General features: G+C 35.5%; 3 protein-coding genes across 3 annotated transcripts in view; 1 reads left to right on the top strand and 2 right to left on the bottom strand.

The window, feature by feature from the left end:
* Positions 1–668: 668 nt before the first annotated feature.
* Positions 669–7,264, bottom strand: LOC110408812 (zinc finger CCCH domain-containing protein 48-like). The gene is given in 9 exon segments (XM_021417907.2): positions 669–1,142; positions 1,253–1,350; positions 2,003–2,182; positions 2,351–2,488; positions 2,490–2,501; positions 2,604–2,705; positions 2,817–3,002; positions 3,090–3,350; positions 7,100–7,264. Coding segments are annotated over 9 exon segments (1,263 nt in total). The 3' UTR covers positions 669–1,021.
* Positions 7,265–8,579: 1,315 nt separating this feature from the next.
* Positions 8,580–11,239, bottom strand: LOC110409561 (putative disease resistance protein RGA1). The gene has a single exon (XM_021418940.1). It carries the CDS (start codon positions 11,173–11,175, stop codon positions 8,656–8,658), a length of 2,520 nt encoding a protein of 839 aa, XP_021274615.1. The 5' UTR covers positions 11,176–11,239; the 3' UTR covers positions 8,580–8,655.
* A 1,683-nt stretch (positions 11,240–12,922) lies between these two features.
* The window catches only part of LOC110429131 (putative glucan 1,3-alpha-glucosidase), a gene marked incomplete at its 5' end in the record, with an annotated part of 23,690 nt that continues 18,277 nt past the window's right edge, over positions 12,923–18,335 (top strand). The window contains 6 exons of the mRNA XM_021445023.2: positions 12,923–14,035; positions 14,855–15,128; positions 15,217–15,352; positions 16,149–16,359; positions 16,480–16,686; positions 17,956–18,330. Of these exons, the coding sequence (XP_021300698.2) occupies positions 12,923–14,035; positions 14,855–15,128; positions 15,217–15,352; positions 16,149–16,359; positions 16,480–16,686; positions 17,956–18,321 (2,307 nt within the window). The remainder of the gene's footprint in view (positions 14,036–14,854; positions 15,129–15,216; positions 15,353–16,148; positions 16,360–16,479; positions 16,687–17,955; positions 18,331–18,335) is intronic.

The following is an 18,335-nucleotide window of genomic DNA, read 5'->3' as shown; positions in this document are numbered from 1 at the left end:
GAATGGCTTATTTGTTTATCAATTGTTATAATTATCAGTTCTTACACAATCTGCCATGATTTTTTTGTTCTATTTCATATTTAATCAAGGTCACCAGTATTTAATAACGTATGCAAAATCATTATCCACATCAAGTTTAAGCTAATATGACATGAAGCCAGTTTGATGTTTGGGACATCTGTATCAGTGAAACTATAACTCAAGTTGCATCCATTTTACATGTAAAATTTTGTATAATAGTAGTGAGACACGTTCAATTAATTTAAAATTTAGCAATTATAATTTATATAAGTAAAATTTAATAACTTTTGATTTAAAGATGTAATATATAATTCCATGAAAAAAATATGAAAGGTTGTACTATCATGTCCTTCGCATCCTAAAAAATGATTTTCTTACGAATATTATATTTATTGAAAGGCAAATACCTGCGGTATACAGGTTTACCCAGACTGCCTCGGCTAAAGCTGCACCTCATCAACGCCTAACGATACATTTTAATTGATGCTAATTCACTCTAAGATTTTGGACCTTTCAAATTATTTAATTTTGTGTACTAAATCATAATTTTATAGCCATCTTGTGCTTTCTCAAAGCATGGAACCAAAGGCTTACATGCAACTTTCTAATTGTGTTTCATTTATTCAAAAAAATGCTCTGCAGTCTAGTTTGTAACAAAGTTTGTGTTTATTTATTTATGGTAGGTTAAGCAATTGTGCTTACAAACGGAGAAGATTTATGACAATCAAGTAGAATATCACCTATCATATAAAATATAAAACACAAAAACCGCTATGAAATGAAGCAAAACAATTCGATTTCATTGAATAAATGAACGAAACGGATCTATTTGGCTACAATCAATAATATAGTTCTGCTCAAGAATTGGAATAGCCGCCCACTAATTTCTTCACCCCTTCATCCATCTTCTCTATGCAGCCAAAGTGAAAGAGTTAGCAAAGCAGGATGTCTACATAAATACACAGCTTATCACGATTCCAGGGGCCACTCCTCCGGACTTCTACAACCACTTCCAAACAGTTACCGACCCACTTCCGTCCCCTGTGAAGAAAAGGGGAAAAGGCCCTCTATGAATAACTTTAACATCTCGTTTTGAATACAATCTGCCTCTCTGTGTGAACCTGGGACACACACAAAAGATAAATTTTCATTAATCAGTATCCAAGAGGAACTTGTGGAGATTTCAAAGCTTTTAACCAAACCTAACTGAAACATGGAGAGTTATACTCACGATGGCAAGTCGTATAGGTGAACAGTGTTGTCACTGCAGGAGCAGAACAAAACTGGTTTAGTTTCTGCATCATTCATTCCACAGAGTGCAAGCACGCCCTGCATGCAAAAGCGGTTCTTGTAAGCTCATGCTCGACCACAAATCCATTATCACTATTACAACATAGAAAGCCAACCCCAGTTTAAACCAACATAACAAAGAAATGCATGCCATGCATTTATATAGACTATATAAACTGAATTGATTAAAGAAAGCAACCTAAAATTCAAGCATTTTTCCCAATCATTTACTAGCAGCAAATCAGACACACTTCTTTAAATATCATAATACGATAAAAATATGGCCTACCAATGGGGCACCTCCATCTTGCAAAATGATGGAGCTACCATAACCATTCAACAATTTGGAAATCAAATAGGAACACTATCTATACTACTACTTTTTGGCTTCTTGTTCCTGTTTGTATTTCAGTCCTCATGCTTTTCTTAGTTCTGGCGAACCAAGAGTCCTATCAGCTGCAAATTTCTCATCTCTCAGCCTCATGGGTCACAGCCCACCTTAGAAGTTCAGAGTTTCAGACAAATGCTAATCCAACAATACAGAACTTATCATTTTAACCAAGCTAAGCCTACACAAAACTCAAGTAATAAACACAGACAATGACAGTAAATACACAAATAAAAGTCAAGCATTAAACACAATTAGATTACATATCTAAATACAAGAAAGACGTGTAACAAAAGAACATACATTTTCTTCCTTATGAGTATAGATCACTTCCCAATTTTCTCCTTCTGTAGCAAACCAAACTTTTATACTGCAGTCCAGTGAACATGAGAACAAACACCCATTACAGTGAAGAAGGGACATCACAGCATCCTCATGTCCATTCAAAGTCTTAATGCACTGTAATGTGTCCGTGTCCCAAACCTAATCAAGAGAAAAAGTAATAGCATATAATAAAACAGAAAAAGCAAAATTATTTATAAATTGCTCGAATTGCATAGCCCATGGAGCTGTGCAATGAGTCATTTAGGTCCAAAAGGATGATAATTTGTTTGCTGTTAAAAAGCACCAGGTTTTAGCAAGTCAGCTCACCCTTATTGTGTGATCCACAGAACCAGAATATAACTTTTTATCTCCAACAGCTAAACATAGCACAGCACCAGAGTGGCCCACCATGGATGCAACCAGTTGAAAAGGATTGGCTGCCTCAGAACTGCTTTTCCATGCAAAAAATAAAACCATTCTGCAACCACCCAAATGAATAATTGAGCAACTCAGCTTTAACCAAAGAAATTCAAGATCTAAGACACTGCAAAGGAATGATGGGTTAGAATCAGGCCATCACCTGTGCCCCAGCAAAAAGCATATTATCAGAGACAGCCATCGAATGCACTAGTCCAACAGGCCCTTTTAGAGTAAATTCTTCTGCTGTCTGAGTATTCCACGCCTACACGATCATCAAGATGACTCTAATTAGTTGAACTTGTCACCGACCAAACAGTACATAAAATGGATATAGATAGATAAAACCAAAGATAATTATCAGCTATAAGCTAACCTTAATAACACCTTTAATGCCAACGAACACCCATGGGCCCTCAGTAATCATAGAACCAACTTCATCACCAAGATTACTCAAATGAGCACAGTGTCCAGAGTGGCAGTCCCATGTCCGTAAAGTTCCATCGCCACTGCCAGAATAGAGCTTCTCTGACCCTAGAGGAAGGGCAATTCCACGAACAGCCTGTAATTTAGAAAAACACAAAATATTAGATAAAATTAAATAACTTTCTTTGTTCTGAATATACCCCAAATTCCTGACCATAATCACCTTCTTGTGACCCTCCAGCTTTGCCAACATCGTGAATCCATTCCCGCGAGACCAAGAATGCAAATACCAGCATTTATTGCCTCTGGCACAGTGACCTGACATCCAGTACTTGCAAACCTTATCCTCTTGCTTCCGGGCCTTTGGAGTAATAATATATGAATTCTTAAGGCTATGATTGTAGCTCTTCCTTGATAGATCTTCTGAGATAGCATGGTATGGCTTGGCATTTCTATAGTAAACATTCAAGTTTGCAGCTTTTCTCTACGTTGAGCGTAAATTCCTTGCACACTGTCATCATCATATCTTTTTGCTGCTTGTTTAATCACCATGCTATAGACAAAAGATGTATACAAATCAATTACAATATCTTCCAAAGAAGATCCAAACACCAAAGTCTCCTGTGCATTTCATTCAATCAATTGCAGGACAAAATAAGGATCTCCAATACAGAGAATGTGAGCCCAAAGACCAAAGCCTTGAATTCCACTCAAAATCCAATTGCTCGGAAAACCCTAATTAAATTCTAAACAAACCAAAGATAACAAACCCTAATTACAGAAAGCTGGATATTTTTTGAAATCGGCGACGAGCAAACCAAATATTGCAGCCGATCTTCAAAAATCAATAAACGAAAGCAGAGTAGATATTCTTCCAACATTTTTAATTCTTTTGGGTTCTCACAGAAAACTTAAACAATTAAAAGGAAAAACCTTAAAGCCTAACCCGTTTTTTTTCAAGGTATATCCAAACTGGAAGAAATACGAACATATTTAATACCACGTCATAGACTTTCCATCTTCTCCACTACCAAAGCCCTCGACTTTCAATATTCTGGTCCTCCAAAATCCAGGAAAAATCCAATCATCCAAAACCCACTCTCATGAACAACCCTTAAATAACCCTAATTAAACCCTAAACCTAAGAATTGGATAAGTGAAGATAACCGCGACGTAGCAGTTCCAGAAATAGAGAAACCTTCTGAATATCCGTAAAATGGGTGAGAAGAAACCCTAGAAATCTAATGGCAGGTGAGTGAGAGTAAGTATGAGAAAGAGAGCCGAAATCAATCATCATCATCATCATCTTCTTCTTCTTCGAGGAGAAAGCTAACCTGATAGCGAGAGATAGTCGGATTTGAGGGACCGTGAAGAACCAATGACGAGAACCGGTAAAAGGAAAGCACTTGGATTTGTTGCTGAGAGAATGGGATTTAGAAATATTGGGTGGATTTCGATAACAATTGATATATGAACTTGGGGGTTTTTAGGACTGATGAGTTTATATACACAAAAGGGTCGGTGTTTCCCACCAATATTAGTGAGACCGTAACGTACGGTACAAGTAGACTAATATATATTATATCATTCATAATTAATTCTGATTGAATATTTAATAGTAAAATTCAAAAGAATTTCATTCTTTTCTTGTGTGTTGCTTTGTATCTTGTTTTTTAGTATGTGCTTACAAAAATTAAATTTGCCTAATTAGTGGTTAGAAAATTAGGACCGAAACTATATAATATTTCAACAATTAATTTATGTGTGTTTTAATAGATGACTAAATTTTGATATATGCAATTGTCTAATTATGTAACTAACCACACAATTATGGGTTTCTTTTCTCTCTCTCTCTCTCTGTTTTTCATTAAGTTACATATATAAGTGACAATTACAATTAAAATTAAATAATCCTTATTTTATATGATATTGCATCCGACATAAAAAAAATTAAAGTGAAGTATACTAAATTTTTAATAAACCAATCAATAAACAGATATATATTCTAAAATTTAATATAAAGTTGGATCAAACTTACGCATAATGTGACTTTGAAGTGAGGATCTAAAAGTTTGAGAGTTTTTTGTTCTAAATGGACCTCATTGGCATAGTATAATAATTGGTTGATGGAAATGACATATATATATATATATATATATATAGCAATTTATGTTTTTTTTTGTTTTTCTTATATTTAGCTTTAATTGATGATTAAGTTATTTACAGATCTTATAGTTTATATATTAAATTATAATGATTAATTTATTGATTTTTATGTACAATAATACATTCTAAATCTAAAATTTGTTAAATTTTAACGTTCTTCAAGAAAATATAATTATTAAAAATGTTGATTGCATGGTGATCGACAATCTTGGTCTATAAACTTGACTGTCATCATTTTACTTATATTATAAAGTTAAGCATAACAATCAAATTAATCTTAATTATTTCTTCAATTAAATAATTATTTGAATGAAAAAAATTCTGTTCATATGTGTTGTTATTGTTGTTAAATATTGTTGAAGCTCAAGGAATATATGTAATTATTGCATATGTTAATTAAAAAGGAAAAAAAAAGGAATTTTCAAGGATAAATCAAAATGCATGCTTTCATCATGCACTTCGTATGTTTCCCTAGGTAATTCATAAAGCATTGGTTAGATTATCTTCCTTGTCATTTCCTCTTCCTCATCAAGGCTTTCAAACGGATCCCCTTGATTACTACCATAACCATGCATGAGGCATATGCTACTTCTAGTTTCATTTACATGTTGACGTTGGTGAGTTTTTCTGTTCTTTGCTCCTTTGGATTCTCATGTTGGCTTCGACATGTTCGACTGCATTATATATGGTTGTGTTCATTATTCTCAGGGAGAGAAGTAAAGAAGCAAGAAGCTGAGCATGCAGAACATTTGCAAACTGATTTCCCATTAATTATAATATGTATGTGATTTTGTACCCTGATCATGCCTGTTATGTTATAGTTGAACTCCTTGCATTAAACCTTGTATCAGATCATTCTGTTTTCCTCTCTAACCATGGATGTTCCATGCATTAATGACTTTATCCCATTCCACCCCAGAAGAAGAAGGAGAAGAAGATTGTTGAAATGGTTAGGAAGGTCAGTAGGCAAAGCAGAGTATTACCTCTGAAGTTGGCTAGTGGAAGAGGACGCCATCGAGGAACTAACCCAAAGATTTATCAGCGACGTTGAAAGCTGCTCATGCATGACACGCTATATAATATATGCAAAATAATTACCCATATCAAGTTTAAGATAATATGACATGAAGCCAATTTGATATATATTTGTAAGATATCTATCAATGAAACTATAACTCAAGTGGCAAGCATTTTACATATAAAATTTTACATAATAATAGTGAGACACCTTCAATTAATTCGAAATTTGGCATTTATAATTTATATAAGTAAAATTTAACGACTTTTGATTTAAAGATATATTATAAAATTCCATGAAACCATATGAAAGATTGTAGTCCCTTCTAATATTTTTTTTTTCATGCAGGTTCTATATTTTATTGATATTTTTACTGTTTATTTTTTGTTATCTACTATTTAAAAGGCATACAATTTCAATTATTTCATAAAGAAAAATTTAATATAAATTAATACATTAAAATTAATTTTTTTAACTTCATGAAAATCAAATGAATATAAAGAAATTTGAAGGAGTAAAAGTTAATAATTATTTTGGATTGATGTAAAATAAATAAAGTCTAACGTATATTGATAAATTTAGTTGAAAATTAAGCTATATAAGAAAAATAAAAGTACTAAAACCCTTCTAAAAAAATTATGTATATTAAAACCATTTATTTATCAAGGTCTTTTGATCCATATCTATATATGAGTTCGATTATTTATCTGATTTTTAATCTTTCTTTAATTCTTATTTTTATAGAGAATTTTTTGTACAAAAAATATAAACAATATGTATACAAGAGAAAATCCAAATAAATATTATTAACTGGTACTATTATTCTCTAGTCTACCATATCATAAACAAGATTTTGTTATGATATTATTTTCCAACTCTTTTTGGATTGGCATCTATAGTATGAGTATATTAGGGTTATTCCCATTATATCTTTGTTGTTTTTTTATGATATACAGGAGGTGCTTTATGATTAATTTTGGAATGCTGTATTTAGAAGTAATGGGAAGTATTTTAAAAGTAAGAATAATTATAAGAATAAAAGTGATTACATTGGCTTGAAGCAAGGGGTGGGAATAAGCACTTTGTATGTTTTCCTTTGCAATTCCTAAAGCATCCGTCGGAGTGTACCTTCCTTTATATTTTCTCATCAACCCTTTCAACTGTGTATCCCCTTGATTACTGCCATATAACCATAAACCATGCATACGAGGCATGGTAATTCTAGTTTCTGCATGTATGCAGGCTATAATTAGTGTCAGCCTTTACATGTTGATGTTGGTGATTTGTGTATTTTGTACCCTTTGAATTTCTTGTACTAAAACTTGCGTCAGAGCTTTCTGGTTTCCTCTACCCATGGCTATCGAACCTTGGAATTACCACAGAGGAAGCGTAAAAAGAAGAATGTTGAAACTGTTAGCAAGTGGAGTACTAAAATTCTGCGTACAGCCGATCACGAGAAGTTGTGGCGACGTGATTTATTACAGGCGCTACGTTGAAGAACTTGAATTTGAAATCACTTGGCTGTGTCGCCTCAGGAATACACTGCGAGAACAAGTTGATAAAGCCAAAAGAGAAAAAAGGAGTATTTCCCCTGAAGTTGAGAGCTGGTTAGCAGAAGTGGACGCCTTCGAGGAACTAATCAGAAGATTTATCAACGACGTTAAGAGCAGAAAGCACTTGTATGATCCCATGGCACGTTACTCTTTGAGTCGCAGATCGGTGGATATATATCGACAGATCGTTGAGCGATATGAAGAAGGTAGCAGGTTCCACAATGTAACTGATCCTGCTCCTCCACCCAGGATTGGATCGACATTTGTAAGGGTTTTGAACCCTGAATTTTCCACACCAAACTAACAATCAAACTTAAACTGTATGAGTGACTTTAATCACTTGTGTATTCCAGCTTGGGGCATTTTAATTATAACTCAAGTGATTGCTTCTTATTCTTTCCAAATTATTAAGCAATAAGTTTTAACAAACCAATCATTGTTTGGATCATGAATATTGTATTTCTCGATTCATGTGTATAGTTAAAGGTTATAATTGATTAAGAACTGATTTGTAACTTGACAACAGATTTATGGTAACCTATAATGTACTTGTTAAATTATATTGTCATTTAACATTTATATACGTTTTTCATTCGGCTCCTTCAAGCTTGAGTGTATCGTTGCTTTGACAAATTTTGACTCCTATCGATTATAGTCAAAAGCGATACACAACTCCTAGAATTCAAAAGAAAGTTCAATTATGATAAATTGAAATATATTGTTTTAATTCATTTGGCCACTTTTGACTTAGCAATAAGTCCTTTTTTCTCTTGATCAGGTTTATGTATGAATGGCTGATAAGAGTTGAAAACATTTTTTCAGTACTTGGGTTAATTTCAAAAATTAACCATATGCCTTATTTGATTGATTATGTTAAAGTCCCCTGAAGGTAGAAGATGAAATATAGACTCAAATAAGTTGATGACAAGCAACAACCAATGCATCAAATAAACTTTAATTCTTTTCACTAGTACAAAGATTCATGCCAAAGGAAACAAATTTGGTATATGGAGCTCGAAAAGCGATGCAAGGGTCGGAGATACCAGACCTAATCAACCCTCACTAGGCTCCAACTTGAAGTCGTCAACATAAACTTTTGGGACTAGGGCCATTTCAAGTTTGTTGAGCTCTGACACATACGGAAATTGGGCACATCTTTTAATTTGAAGCTTTTGAAGTGACTTGAAATTGTTCAACCACTCTGGCAATGTCTTGAAGAAGGGACAATCTTCAATAATTATGCACGATAACGTATTGGCCGATCGTTGAAGCCATTGAGGCAAAGCCATGAAAGTTGTCATTTTTGTAACCGTGATTGATCGAAGGCTACACACCTTTTCATCTTGGTTGAGGTTGGCATCCTCTTTTCCCTCTATGTCTAGCTTTTCACAGTTGGAGATTATCAAGTTCTCCAATGCGGTCAGATCATTCACAGAACATGGAAGACGCAGAAGCCGGTTGCAGTCCGTGATGCTCAAAGTCCGGAGGGCAGTTAATTGCTTCATGTCCTCGAACAAAAATCTTAGATTTTGGCATCCTGATATGGAGAGAACTTGAAGAGAAGCCAAGCATCCAATTTCTTCATTTGGCAACAACTTTTCATTTGTTGTGAATTCCAGAAATCTAAGGCCAATCAGGTTTCTCACACCTTTGGGTAACCTTTCAAGCATTCTACATCCAACGAGTCCCAATGCTTGCAACTTCTGCAACTTGCAAACCGAAGTGGGAAGTCTCCTGATTCTGCGATTTCCGGACAGGCTTAAATATCTCAAATGCTTTAACTGGCCGATGGAGCTTGGGAGCTCCTCGAAAGACGAGGAACTTAAATCCAACACCCATAAGTACTTGCAGCCCATGAAGAAGCTACCAACATCAGATTCACAAATAGATCCTATCACTGCAAGTGGACAGAGAATAGTTCTCAATGTTTTCCTTAACCTCTTTTGAGATGGTTTCTTGAGTTTCTGCTGAAATAAATTACTGTTAAAGAGTGACAGATGTCGAACACTTTCGGGGATAATGTTGGTGCGGGAGTCCACAGTCAAGAATTCCTTCTGTGCCACAGATAGTGCAAGATCGTGTATTAAGTCATGCATTTTGAACGTGTAAACAAACACATATTCCTCAACATCTTCGAAGAAACACCTGCCAAATAACTCTTTGAGGTATTGCATGCCAACATACTCCACCTCAGAGTTTTTGTAAGGTGTAATCAGCCCATTCGCCAACCATAGTTGGATCAAATCAACAGAGTTGAATTTGAAACCTTTTGGAAAAACTGCACAATAAGCAAAACATGATCTCAAGTATGGTGGCATTCGATTGTAACTCAGTTCTAGTACAGGCATGATGTCATCTTCTTCCTGTTCTAGCTCCCATATCTCATTGTCCCTGATATTTAGCCAATCTTTTTCATCAGTTGTCAAGGAAAGCAAGCTCCCCAAAGTTTTGGCTGCCAAAGGGTTTCCTTCACATTTTTTCACAATTTCATTTCCAATTTCTACCAGGGTTTGGTGCCTTTCTTTTTGTCCTTCAATGTAAGCCCATCTCCAGAACAGAGAGACACAATCATCATGGGAAAGGCAGCCTAACTCATATTTCACTTGAGATTTCATGGCTTTGACAACCTTTTGACTACGAGTAGTCACCAAGATTTTACTTCCCCTACGGCCCATCAACAATTGATTCAGCTCTTCCCATTTTTTGGGGTCATCGTTCCATACATCGTCTAACACGAGTAAAAACTTTTTATCTTTCAAAGCATGCCGTAGCTCCTCTTGCAACTTCTGGAAATTGGACTCATCATAACCTAGCAGACCGGCCTTTGTTGATTTAAGAATTTCTTTTGTCATTGTTATGACATCAAACTCCTCCGAGACACAAACCCACATATTCAAGTCAAAATGCTTACGTACCCTTTCATCATTGCACACCAATTTAGCCAGAGTTGTCTTGCCCAAGCCTCCTAATCCACCTATTGAGATAACAGAGACATTACAACTATGATCATGATCATTCGGCAGCAGCAAACTTTGAATGATGTTTTCTTTATCATCATCTCTCCCAATGACAGCAGAAGCATCCACATAGGAGTGGGTCTCCCTGGCCCTTTGGAAGCCAGTCTCCTTTTTGGATGCCGTGGAGAGGTGCAGTCTGTCTTTGCTGGTTTTAATTTCATCCAACCTCTCCCATATTTTATTTATTTTTTGACTCATCTTGAAGCGAAAAGCAAGGGAGGTGGAGGATGAAAAGAAGTTGCGAACCTTATTTAGAGTAGTCCCACGATCCACCATCATCTTTGTCTGCAAATCTTGAATCTCAAAATCATCCAACACATCTTTCACGTTGTGCAGGACATCCTTGAATCTTCCCAACCAAATCCTCAGTTCCTTCTCCTTGTCTTTCACCTGCCTCTCCTCAGCATCATTGAGCACAGCTTGGATTTCTTCCAAAGTGTTTCTCAACTTCCTCATTTCATCTTCAATGCCCCATGCAGAGATAATTTGCTGGTAAGCAGATGTCCCTACTCTCTCCAAGATATTTCTCACAATACTGGAGGCAAAAGAATCCATTATCTTTGGCAAGGTAGGGCTTGAATTGAATCAATATTTTCTCAGAAATATGCTGTTTAGGTGTTTTGAGATGTGGAAATGGGTAGACCTGAAGTAAAAAAAAAAGCTAGCACGTACTAATTAATTAACCAGCATACTGTATAACAACTGAGCTTGCTTGCTTGCATGTAATACTTTCAAAGGAGACCAACTCATACACTTCAAGTACATATTCCAGCTTTAATAAAGAAGTAATATTATTTTACTTTATTAAACGAAAAACGAATTACTACTATATATAGTAACAATTTCCATACACTTTGTTCTCCCTACACCATATATTATATACCTCTCCACATCTATATTGCAAGTGACCAAAGCTGGCAACAGAGAAGAAAGTCCCTTGAGCATGGAAAAAGAAAGTCTAAAACAAAGCATATATTCTTTGCTTAAATTATCTTTTATTCTTGTTTAGGTTATGCTTTGCTTTAATCTTGTTTTAATCTTTAGGCTATTCTTTGCTTTAATTATCTTTTATCCTTGTTTAGGCTATGCTTTGCTTTAATCTTGTTTTAATCTTTAGGCTATTCTTTGCTTTAATCTTGTTCTAAGACTAATAAATCCAATAAGACCGCGACAGTCTTCCCCTTTAACACAATATATACATTCCTAATGGAATTTTTTAATTCCACGTTCATTAGCCCTGTCCATGATCCGGGTCCTGGCCATTAAGCTTGCTAGTCTTTCTTAAGCTTGAGTCCAATTCAGCCTGAGAGGAGATATTATAATATTTAATTAATAATTATTATCGTATAGTTAAAACTATTAAAATACATTTAATATATTTATGTATAATGTTAATGAACCTAATCCAACGCATGAACACTTTTAAGTATTATGTTAATATAATTTACACCTGTCAATCTTATAAAATTTTTTATAAAATTAAAAAAAATTACATTCTCAATAATTGAATATAATTACACATCCAATCTGCTTTCCTAAACGCTAATTTATGCAACATAAAAATAAATATTCTTCATACAATTATATATAGTAATTGCTTTTAATAACTAATTCGTCTAATTTACCACTAACAAAATTAATAAATTCAAATTTATATTTATTAAAAATTTTCTTCACGTAGCAATGGTTAATCTTAACACGAGATTAGACAATTTGGAAAGAGGATTGCAATGCGATAATATTACATGTTCAAATTAAGGTTAATGACGAAAATGAAAATTTTAGAACTTGGGGGTGTCAAAGTGAGAATATCTCAATTTAAAACTTAGGAGACAAACAGACGTGTTTCACCAAAAGGGAAAACGTAAGCCTTATGCTACGACTCTATGAATGTCTTATCGTGTCAATCAGTGACAAAACTCGATAGTTTCTCGAGATACTCAATTCAATGCTTCGAACGATCTTTTGTTAAAAAGTTGTTGAAGACGAAACTAAACAATAAACCGCTCTTAACATTAAAAAAAAATGCACATGCGTTAAAAAAGTTTTACTAAATTGAGAAAAAATAAAGATAGCGTTATTTCGTACGGTAACTTACGACAACCAACGTTATTTTTAAAGAATCGCGTGATCTCTCGTTCCGCTTACTTGCAGTTATGACTAGTGTCTATGAATTTGGGCTTCTAATTATTAAAAAGTTGTTGAGAACGAAACTAAATAATAAACCGCTCTTAACATTAAAAAACTTTTTTAGTACGTGTGTATTTAATTTTTTAATGTTAAATGCGGTTTATTGTTTAATTTCGTCCTAAGGCACGTTCCATTTGAGATTTACGTTAGAGAGAAAGCAGGTAATCGACGCGTAGTTTCATTGAATTCACATGGTTTATTTGATTTTGAACAATTGAGAGTGAAAAAAGAGGATGAGGATTGGGAGGAAAGGTTTAGAGGGCATACTGATACCAGGCCATACGGTCCACAGTCGATTAGTTTCGATGTTTCCTTTTACGGGTCTGATTTTGTCTATGGAATACCGGAACATGCAACTAGTTTTGCTCTTAAACCCACTAGGGGACCTGGGGTTGATGAATCTGAGCCTTATAGATTGTTTAACTTGGATGTTTTTGAGTATGTTCATGATTCGCCCTTTGGGATTTATGGTTCCATTCCATTCATGGTATCGCACGGGAAGTCTGGAAAAAGTTCTGGGTTTTTCTGGTTGAATGCTGCAGAGATGCAGATTGATGTATTGGCAAATGGTTGGGATGCAGAAGATGGGCTTTTGATGCCCACTTTGCAGAGTCGGATTGATACCTTTTGGATGAGTGAGGCTGGGATTGTAGATACCTTCTTTTTTGTTGGGCCAGGGCCAAAGGATGTTGTCAGGCAATACACGAGTGTGACAGGTCTGCCATCCATGCCACAGCTGTTTGCTACAGCATATCATCAATGTAGGTGGAATTACCGGGATGAAGAGGATGTAGAGAATGTGGATTCCAAGTTTGATGAGCATGATATTCCATATGATGTTTTATGGCTTGATATTGAGCATACTGATGGCAAGAGGTATTTTACATGGGATAAGTTGCTGTTCCCACATCCAGACGAGATGCAAAAGAAGTTGGCGGCCAAAGGTAGGCATATGGTGACAATTGTGGATCCACATATTAAGCGTGATGAGTCATTTCAGTTGCACAAGGATGCAACTCAGAGGGGGTATTATGTTAAGGATGCAAGTGGGAAGGATTATGATGGGTGGTGTTGGCCAGGTTCCTCCTCGTACCCAGATATGTTGAATCCAGAGATTAGATCATGGTGGGGTGGGAAGTTTTCTTATGAAAATTATGTTGGTTCAACTCCTTCATTGTACATTTGGAATGACATGAATGAGCCTTCTGTCTTTAATGGACCAGAGGTATGCCACTTTTGTTAATGCAGTGTTTCTTTTCTATTCATTTTTTTTTTATCTCTTTGTTATTTTCTTATCCTCTTTTCTGTTATTGATGTTAAATAGCTAATGCTTATTCTGCTTAGCTATCATTCAATTATACACTCTAGCTTGTTGCTGCCCACCCATGCGAGAGAGACAGATAATTGCAGAGGAAGATGAGGAGAACTAGTTTGATTAAGGGAAAAAAATGGAGAGAGTGGGGCAAAAGTAATGGAGGGAGAAAAAAAAGAAAGGAAGAAATGAGTTGAGTAACTTAATTACAAGGTTATTTTATATTTCATTAATGATAAAATTACTATAATGACCTTTAGAGGTTAGTATTTATATAGGACTTTGGTAGTTGATGGTCTACAGTTGTATTGGACATATTTGTGACAAATTCAACCCTTAATTTTGTACAGCTTGTAATGGATAGTAATATGCAACTTTTTATTTCTTGTTCAATTGTTGTTGTTTAGATAAGTAAAGACTATTGATCATAATAGTTTTGGATTTTCCAAATTAAGTCGAGCGAAATGTTTTGTTTTTCATTTGAGAGTTCCTCTGTTCATCCAATGTTGGAATGCAAATGTCTGCTGATAATCATGTTAAGTTGTTATTAATAACCCAAAAAATGCATATCTATGAAGATGGTGAAGTTATTGCTGAGTATCCTTTAATTTTGGCAGCTATACTTCAAAATTGTAGAAATTCTGGAGTGTGTGTGTGTGTGTGTGTGTTAACTCCTCATAATGCAGACTGGCAGGTGAAACAGCACATTGACAAAACTTTTACTGTTTCTAGGTGACAATGCCCAGAGATGCGTTGCATGCTGGGGGAGTGGAACATCGGGAGTTACATAATGCCTATGGCTATTACTTCCACATGGCAACAGCTGACGGGCTTGTAAAGCGTGGGGATGGTAAGGACAGACCTTTTGTTTTGTCCAGAGCATTCTTTGCTGGAAGTCAAAGGTATGGAGCAGTGTGGACTGGTGATAATACAGCAGATTGGGATCAGCTCAGGGTTTCAGTCCCAATGATTTTGGCGCTTGGTCTTACTGGAATGTCATTCTCTGGTATGCCTGCCATTTTTTTTAAAGAAAAAAAGTTAACCTAGTGCACCTTTTTCCCCCCGAAATAATGATGCTAGATAAATTTTCACAGGTGCTGATGTTGGTGGATTTTTTGGCAATCCTGAGCCTGAGCTATTAGTGCGCTGGTATCAACTTGGTGCTTACTATCCTTTCTTTAGAGGTCATGCCCATCATGACACAAAAAGACGAGAGCCTTGGTTGTTTGGGTATGATGCTTTTAACATCCATGTAATTCTACTCTCGGCATCTTGATGGATTAGCATTTACTTTTAGCACGTGCATTTATATAGAATATTCCTAACATGTAAAATCACAAACACATATTAAGCTCGTTTCTTCACCAAAGCTAAATTTACCCTATCTTAGGAACACTGTGCTGTTCACCTTTTCATCTGTTTCTCATCCCTTACAACTTAACGAGTTTCTGAAATTGTTGCAATGTATTATTAGTGCATTGAAAAGTAAGCTCTACTCGTTTTTCACTGTTTGTATGCTTGTCATTTGAATCTGAAGAGAGTGCATCCAAATTAAATTCTGGTCAGCAGCATGACGTGTATTTTGGGGGTGATGGCCCCTGTGACCTCCTTTGTATTATGGAAACTGCATTAAGTTATGTTTAAAGATGTTCTTGGAAGAATTGCAGTGATTGATTCATGAAAGAAAAAAACCCTTTAACTGTTAGTAGAACCACTTTGACAGAATTCTATCGTGTCTAGTACTATTGAAGTTCGAAATTCCAGCTTTCATTCTAGTTCTTGTGATGGCTCATTTTCCCAATATGTTGCCAAATGCCACTGAATGTTTACCGTTGTTAATCAGGATACTTGTATCCCACCTGTGAACTTGTGGTTGTATGAACTGCAGGTGTATTTGTGAGTGTTGTTGTCAATGGAAAGGCTTAAGATATAATGAACTTGATATTATTATCATACAATATATCTCTACTTTCATTATGCATTTACTTCTATGATCTGCAAAGTAATGAGTTTTATCTTATTTCAGTGAACGAAATACAGAACTTATGAGAGATGCCATACGTGTTCGTTATACATTGCTTCCATACTTTTACTCATTATTCAGAGAAGCAAATGTTACTGGTGTTCCTGTTGTACGTCCATTATGGATGGAGTTCCCATCTGATGAAGCAACATTCAGTAACGATGAAGCTTTCATGGTTGGAAACAGTCTATTGGTGCAAGGGATCTTTAGTGAGGTACTACTGTTAACTGGATCTTTAACCTTCTATCTTTTCTGTTTCTTATTTTCTCTGTTGCTTTTCTTATCTTCTTGCCCTGTAAATAACCGAAGTATCATAATTTTTCTCTTAATACAGAGGGCTAAACATGCATCTGTATATTTGCCTGGGATGGAATTGTGGTATGACATTAGAACTGGAACTGCATATAAGGGGGGAAAGATCCATAAGCTTGAAGTTTCAGAAGAAAGCATTCCTGCTTTCCAAAGAGCTGGCACTATTTTACCAAGAAAAGACCGGTTCCGTAGAAGCTCCACTCAAATGGTGCATGATCCTTATACACTGGTATGTAATTGATACGACCTAGCACTTCCAGTCTTCTCATGAATATATCTTACAGTTGGTGTAAAATAGTGCCAGGTATTCTTTCCTTGCAATCGTGTTATTTTTTCCAATTTGTGTTTTCTAGCACGGGTAGGCTGTTCTGGTGGCCCAAATGTTATCATGGTATGTGCGTAGGCACTAAAGCACAGCACAAGTTGACTAAAGCTCGGAAGCACTTCATCGTTTTGTTGATAGAGTGTCCTTGAGTTCTTTAACCGGTGTTGGCCTTTTGGGTCCTAAATTGCACTTCGGAAAACAAAATTCTTCGAAGTCAATCACAACTAAATGTGCCATTTCAAATATGAAAATGACTGGGGGTAAATATGAACACTATTTGATACTAACAAGCTGATCAAGAAGATTTCTCACAAATTTTCTGTTCTAGCTGATGCCTACTGCAAAATTTTGATGTTTAATATTATCCTATGAAGGAATAAATCCACATATGGTATTATGAAACTATTATAGATTCTTGGTGTGGTTTATTTGTAAACTAGCCTTGTGAATCATAAATTGTTACCTAGGCACTTCCTACAAATTATGAGACCAACAGATTGAGATGCTTCACATCATAAAATATTAGCATGTGAGCATAAATGCATCCATGCTTTTCATTAATATGATAGTTATCATAGTTAGGTTGTAGCCTCATAGATGCTGATATAGTAATTTTTAGTGACATGTTGCATTCTAATATTCAATGTTGTCAACTTTTTGTCTTAATGTGTAGTACTCATCATTTAAAAAAGGGTTCTTATAGCCAAGAAAATGCTGGGCTAAAGTGGATAAATCTGTGAATAGATTACAGCACTTTAGAAAGAATTGGTGATGTTGGAATATTAAAAAAAGAATTAAATTTTTTGTTTGCTCAGAATTTGCCAGTGCTTTTGAAAAATGGCCTTCGGATATTTTGAATAAGTTATTGCTGCTTGGTTTGTTTTAATCAGCATGGTACTCATTAGTTAGCGTGCGACTGGTTGAATCCAGCCAAATATGGCACCACTTTATGACTTGCAGCAAAGTTCCTTTTCATTAGAGAACATGTCATCGAACTGTGAAGTGGCTATCTATTCTCAAAACTTTATAAAATGACTGAGCTTGGATCATGATTGTTGCTGTTTTCTCTAACTTTTTTCCTCTATTGGGTAGTATTGACATTGATGACAACGATAATCTAGTAAATTTCAGCATGATGAGTCTCTAGCTCTAACATCGCTGTGTCTGTTTTAGGTGATAACTCTGAACAGTTCCCAAGCAGCTGAAGGGGAACTCTATCTTGATGATGGAAAAAGCTTTGACTCCAAGCATGGGGCTTACATTCATCGCCGCTTTGTGTTCTCGAATGGGCAGCTTACATCTTCAAATATGGCATCCTCTTCCCTTGGCAGGTCTGGATTTTCTTCTGACTGCATTATTGAGCGGATTATTCTTCTCGGACATACTCCTGGGCCAAAAAGTGCTCTTGTTGAACCAGGAAATGAGAATGCAGAAATTGAACTTGGTCCACTCCGGCTAGGGGGACATGGTGCAGCTGCAGTAACCATCCGTAAGCCTGGTGTCGGGGTAGCTGAAGATTGGACAATAAAAATTTTGTAGGATATCTAGGTTCA

This window comes from Theobroma umbraticum, unplaced genomic scaffold (assembly GCF_002168275.2).
Source record: "Theobroma umbraticum cultivar Fairchild unplaced genomic scaffold, ASM216827v3 scaffold_44.0, whole genome shotgun sequence".
Classification (NCBI taxonomy): Eukaryota; Viridiplantae; Streptophyta; class Magnoliopsida; order Malvales; family Malvaceae; genus Theobroma; species Theobroma umbraticum.
The sequence above is the reverse complement of the archived record's forward strand: the minus strand, read 5'-3'. Positions and strand labels throughout refer to the sequence as shown.

Coding starts and splice junctions, on each gene's coding strand:
- LOC110409561 (XM_021418940.1), bottom strand. CDS start 11,175: ATGGATTCTTTTGCCTCCAGTATTGTGAGAAATATCTTGGAGAGAGTA.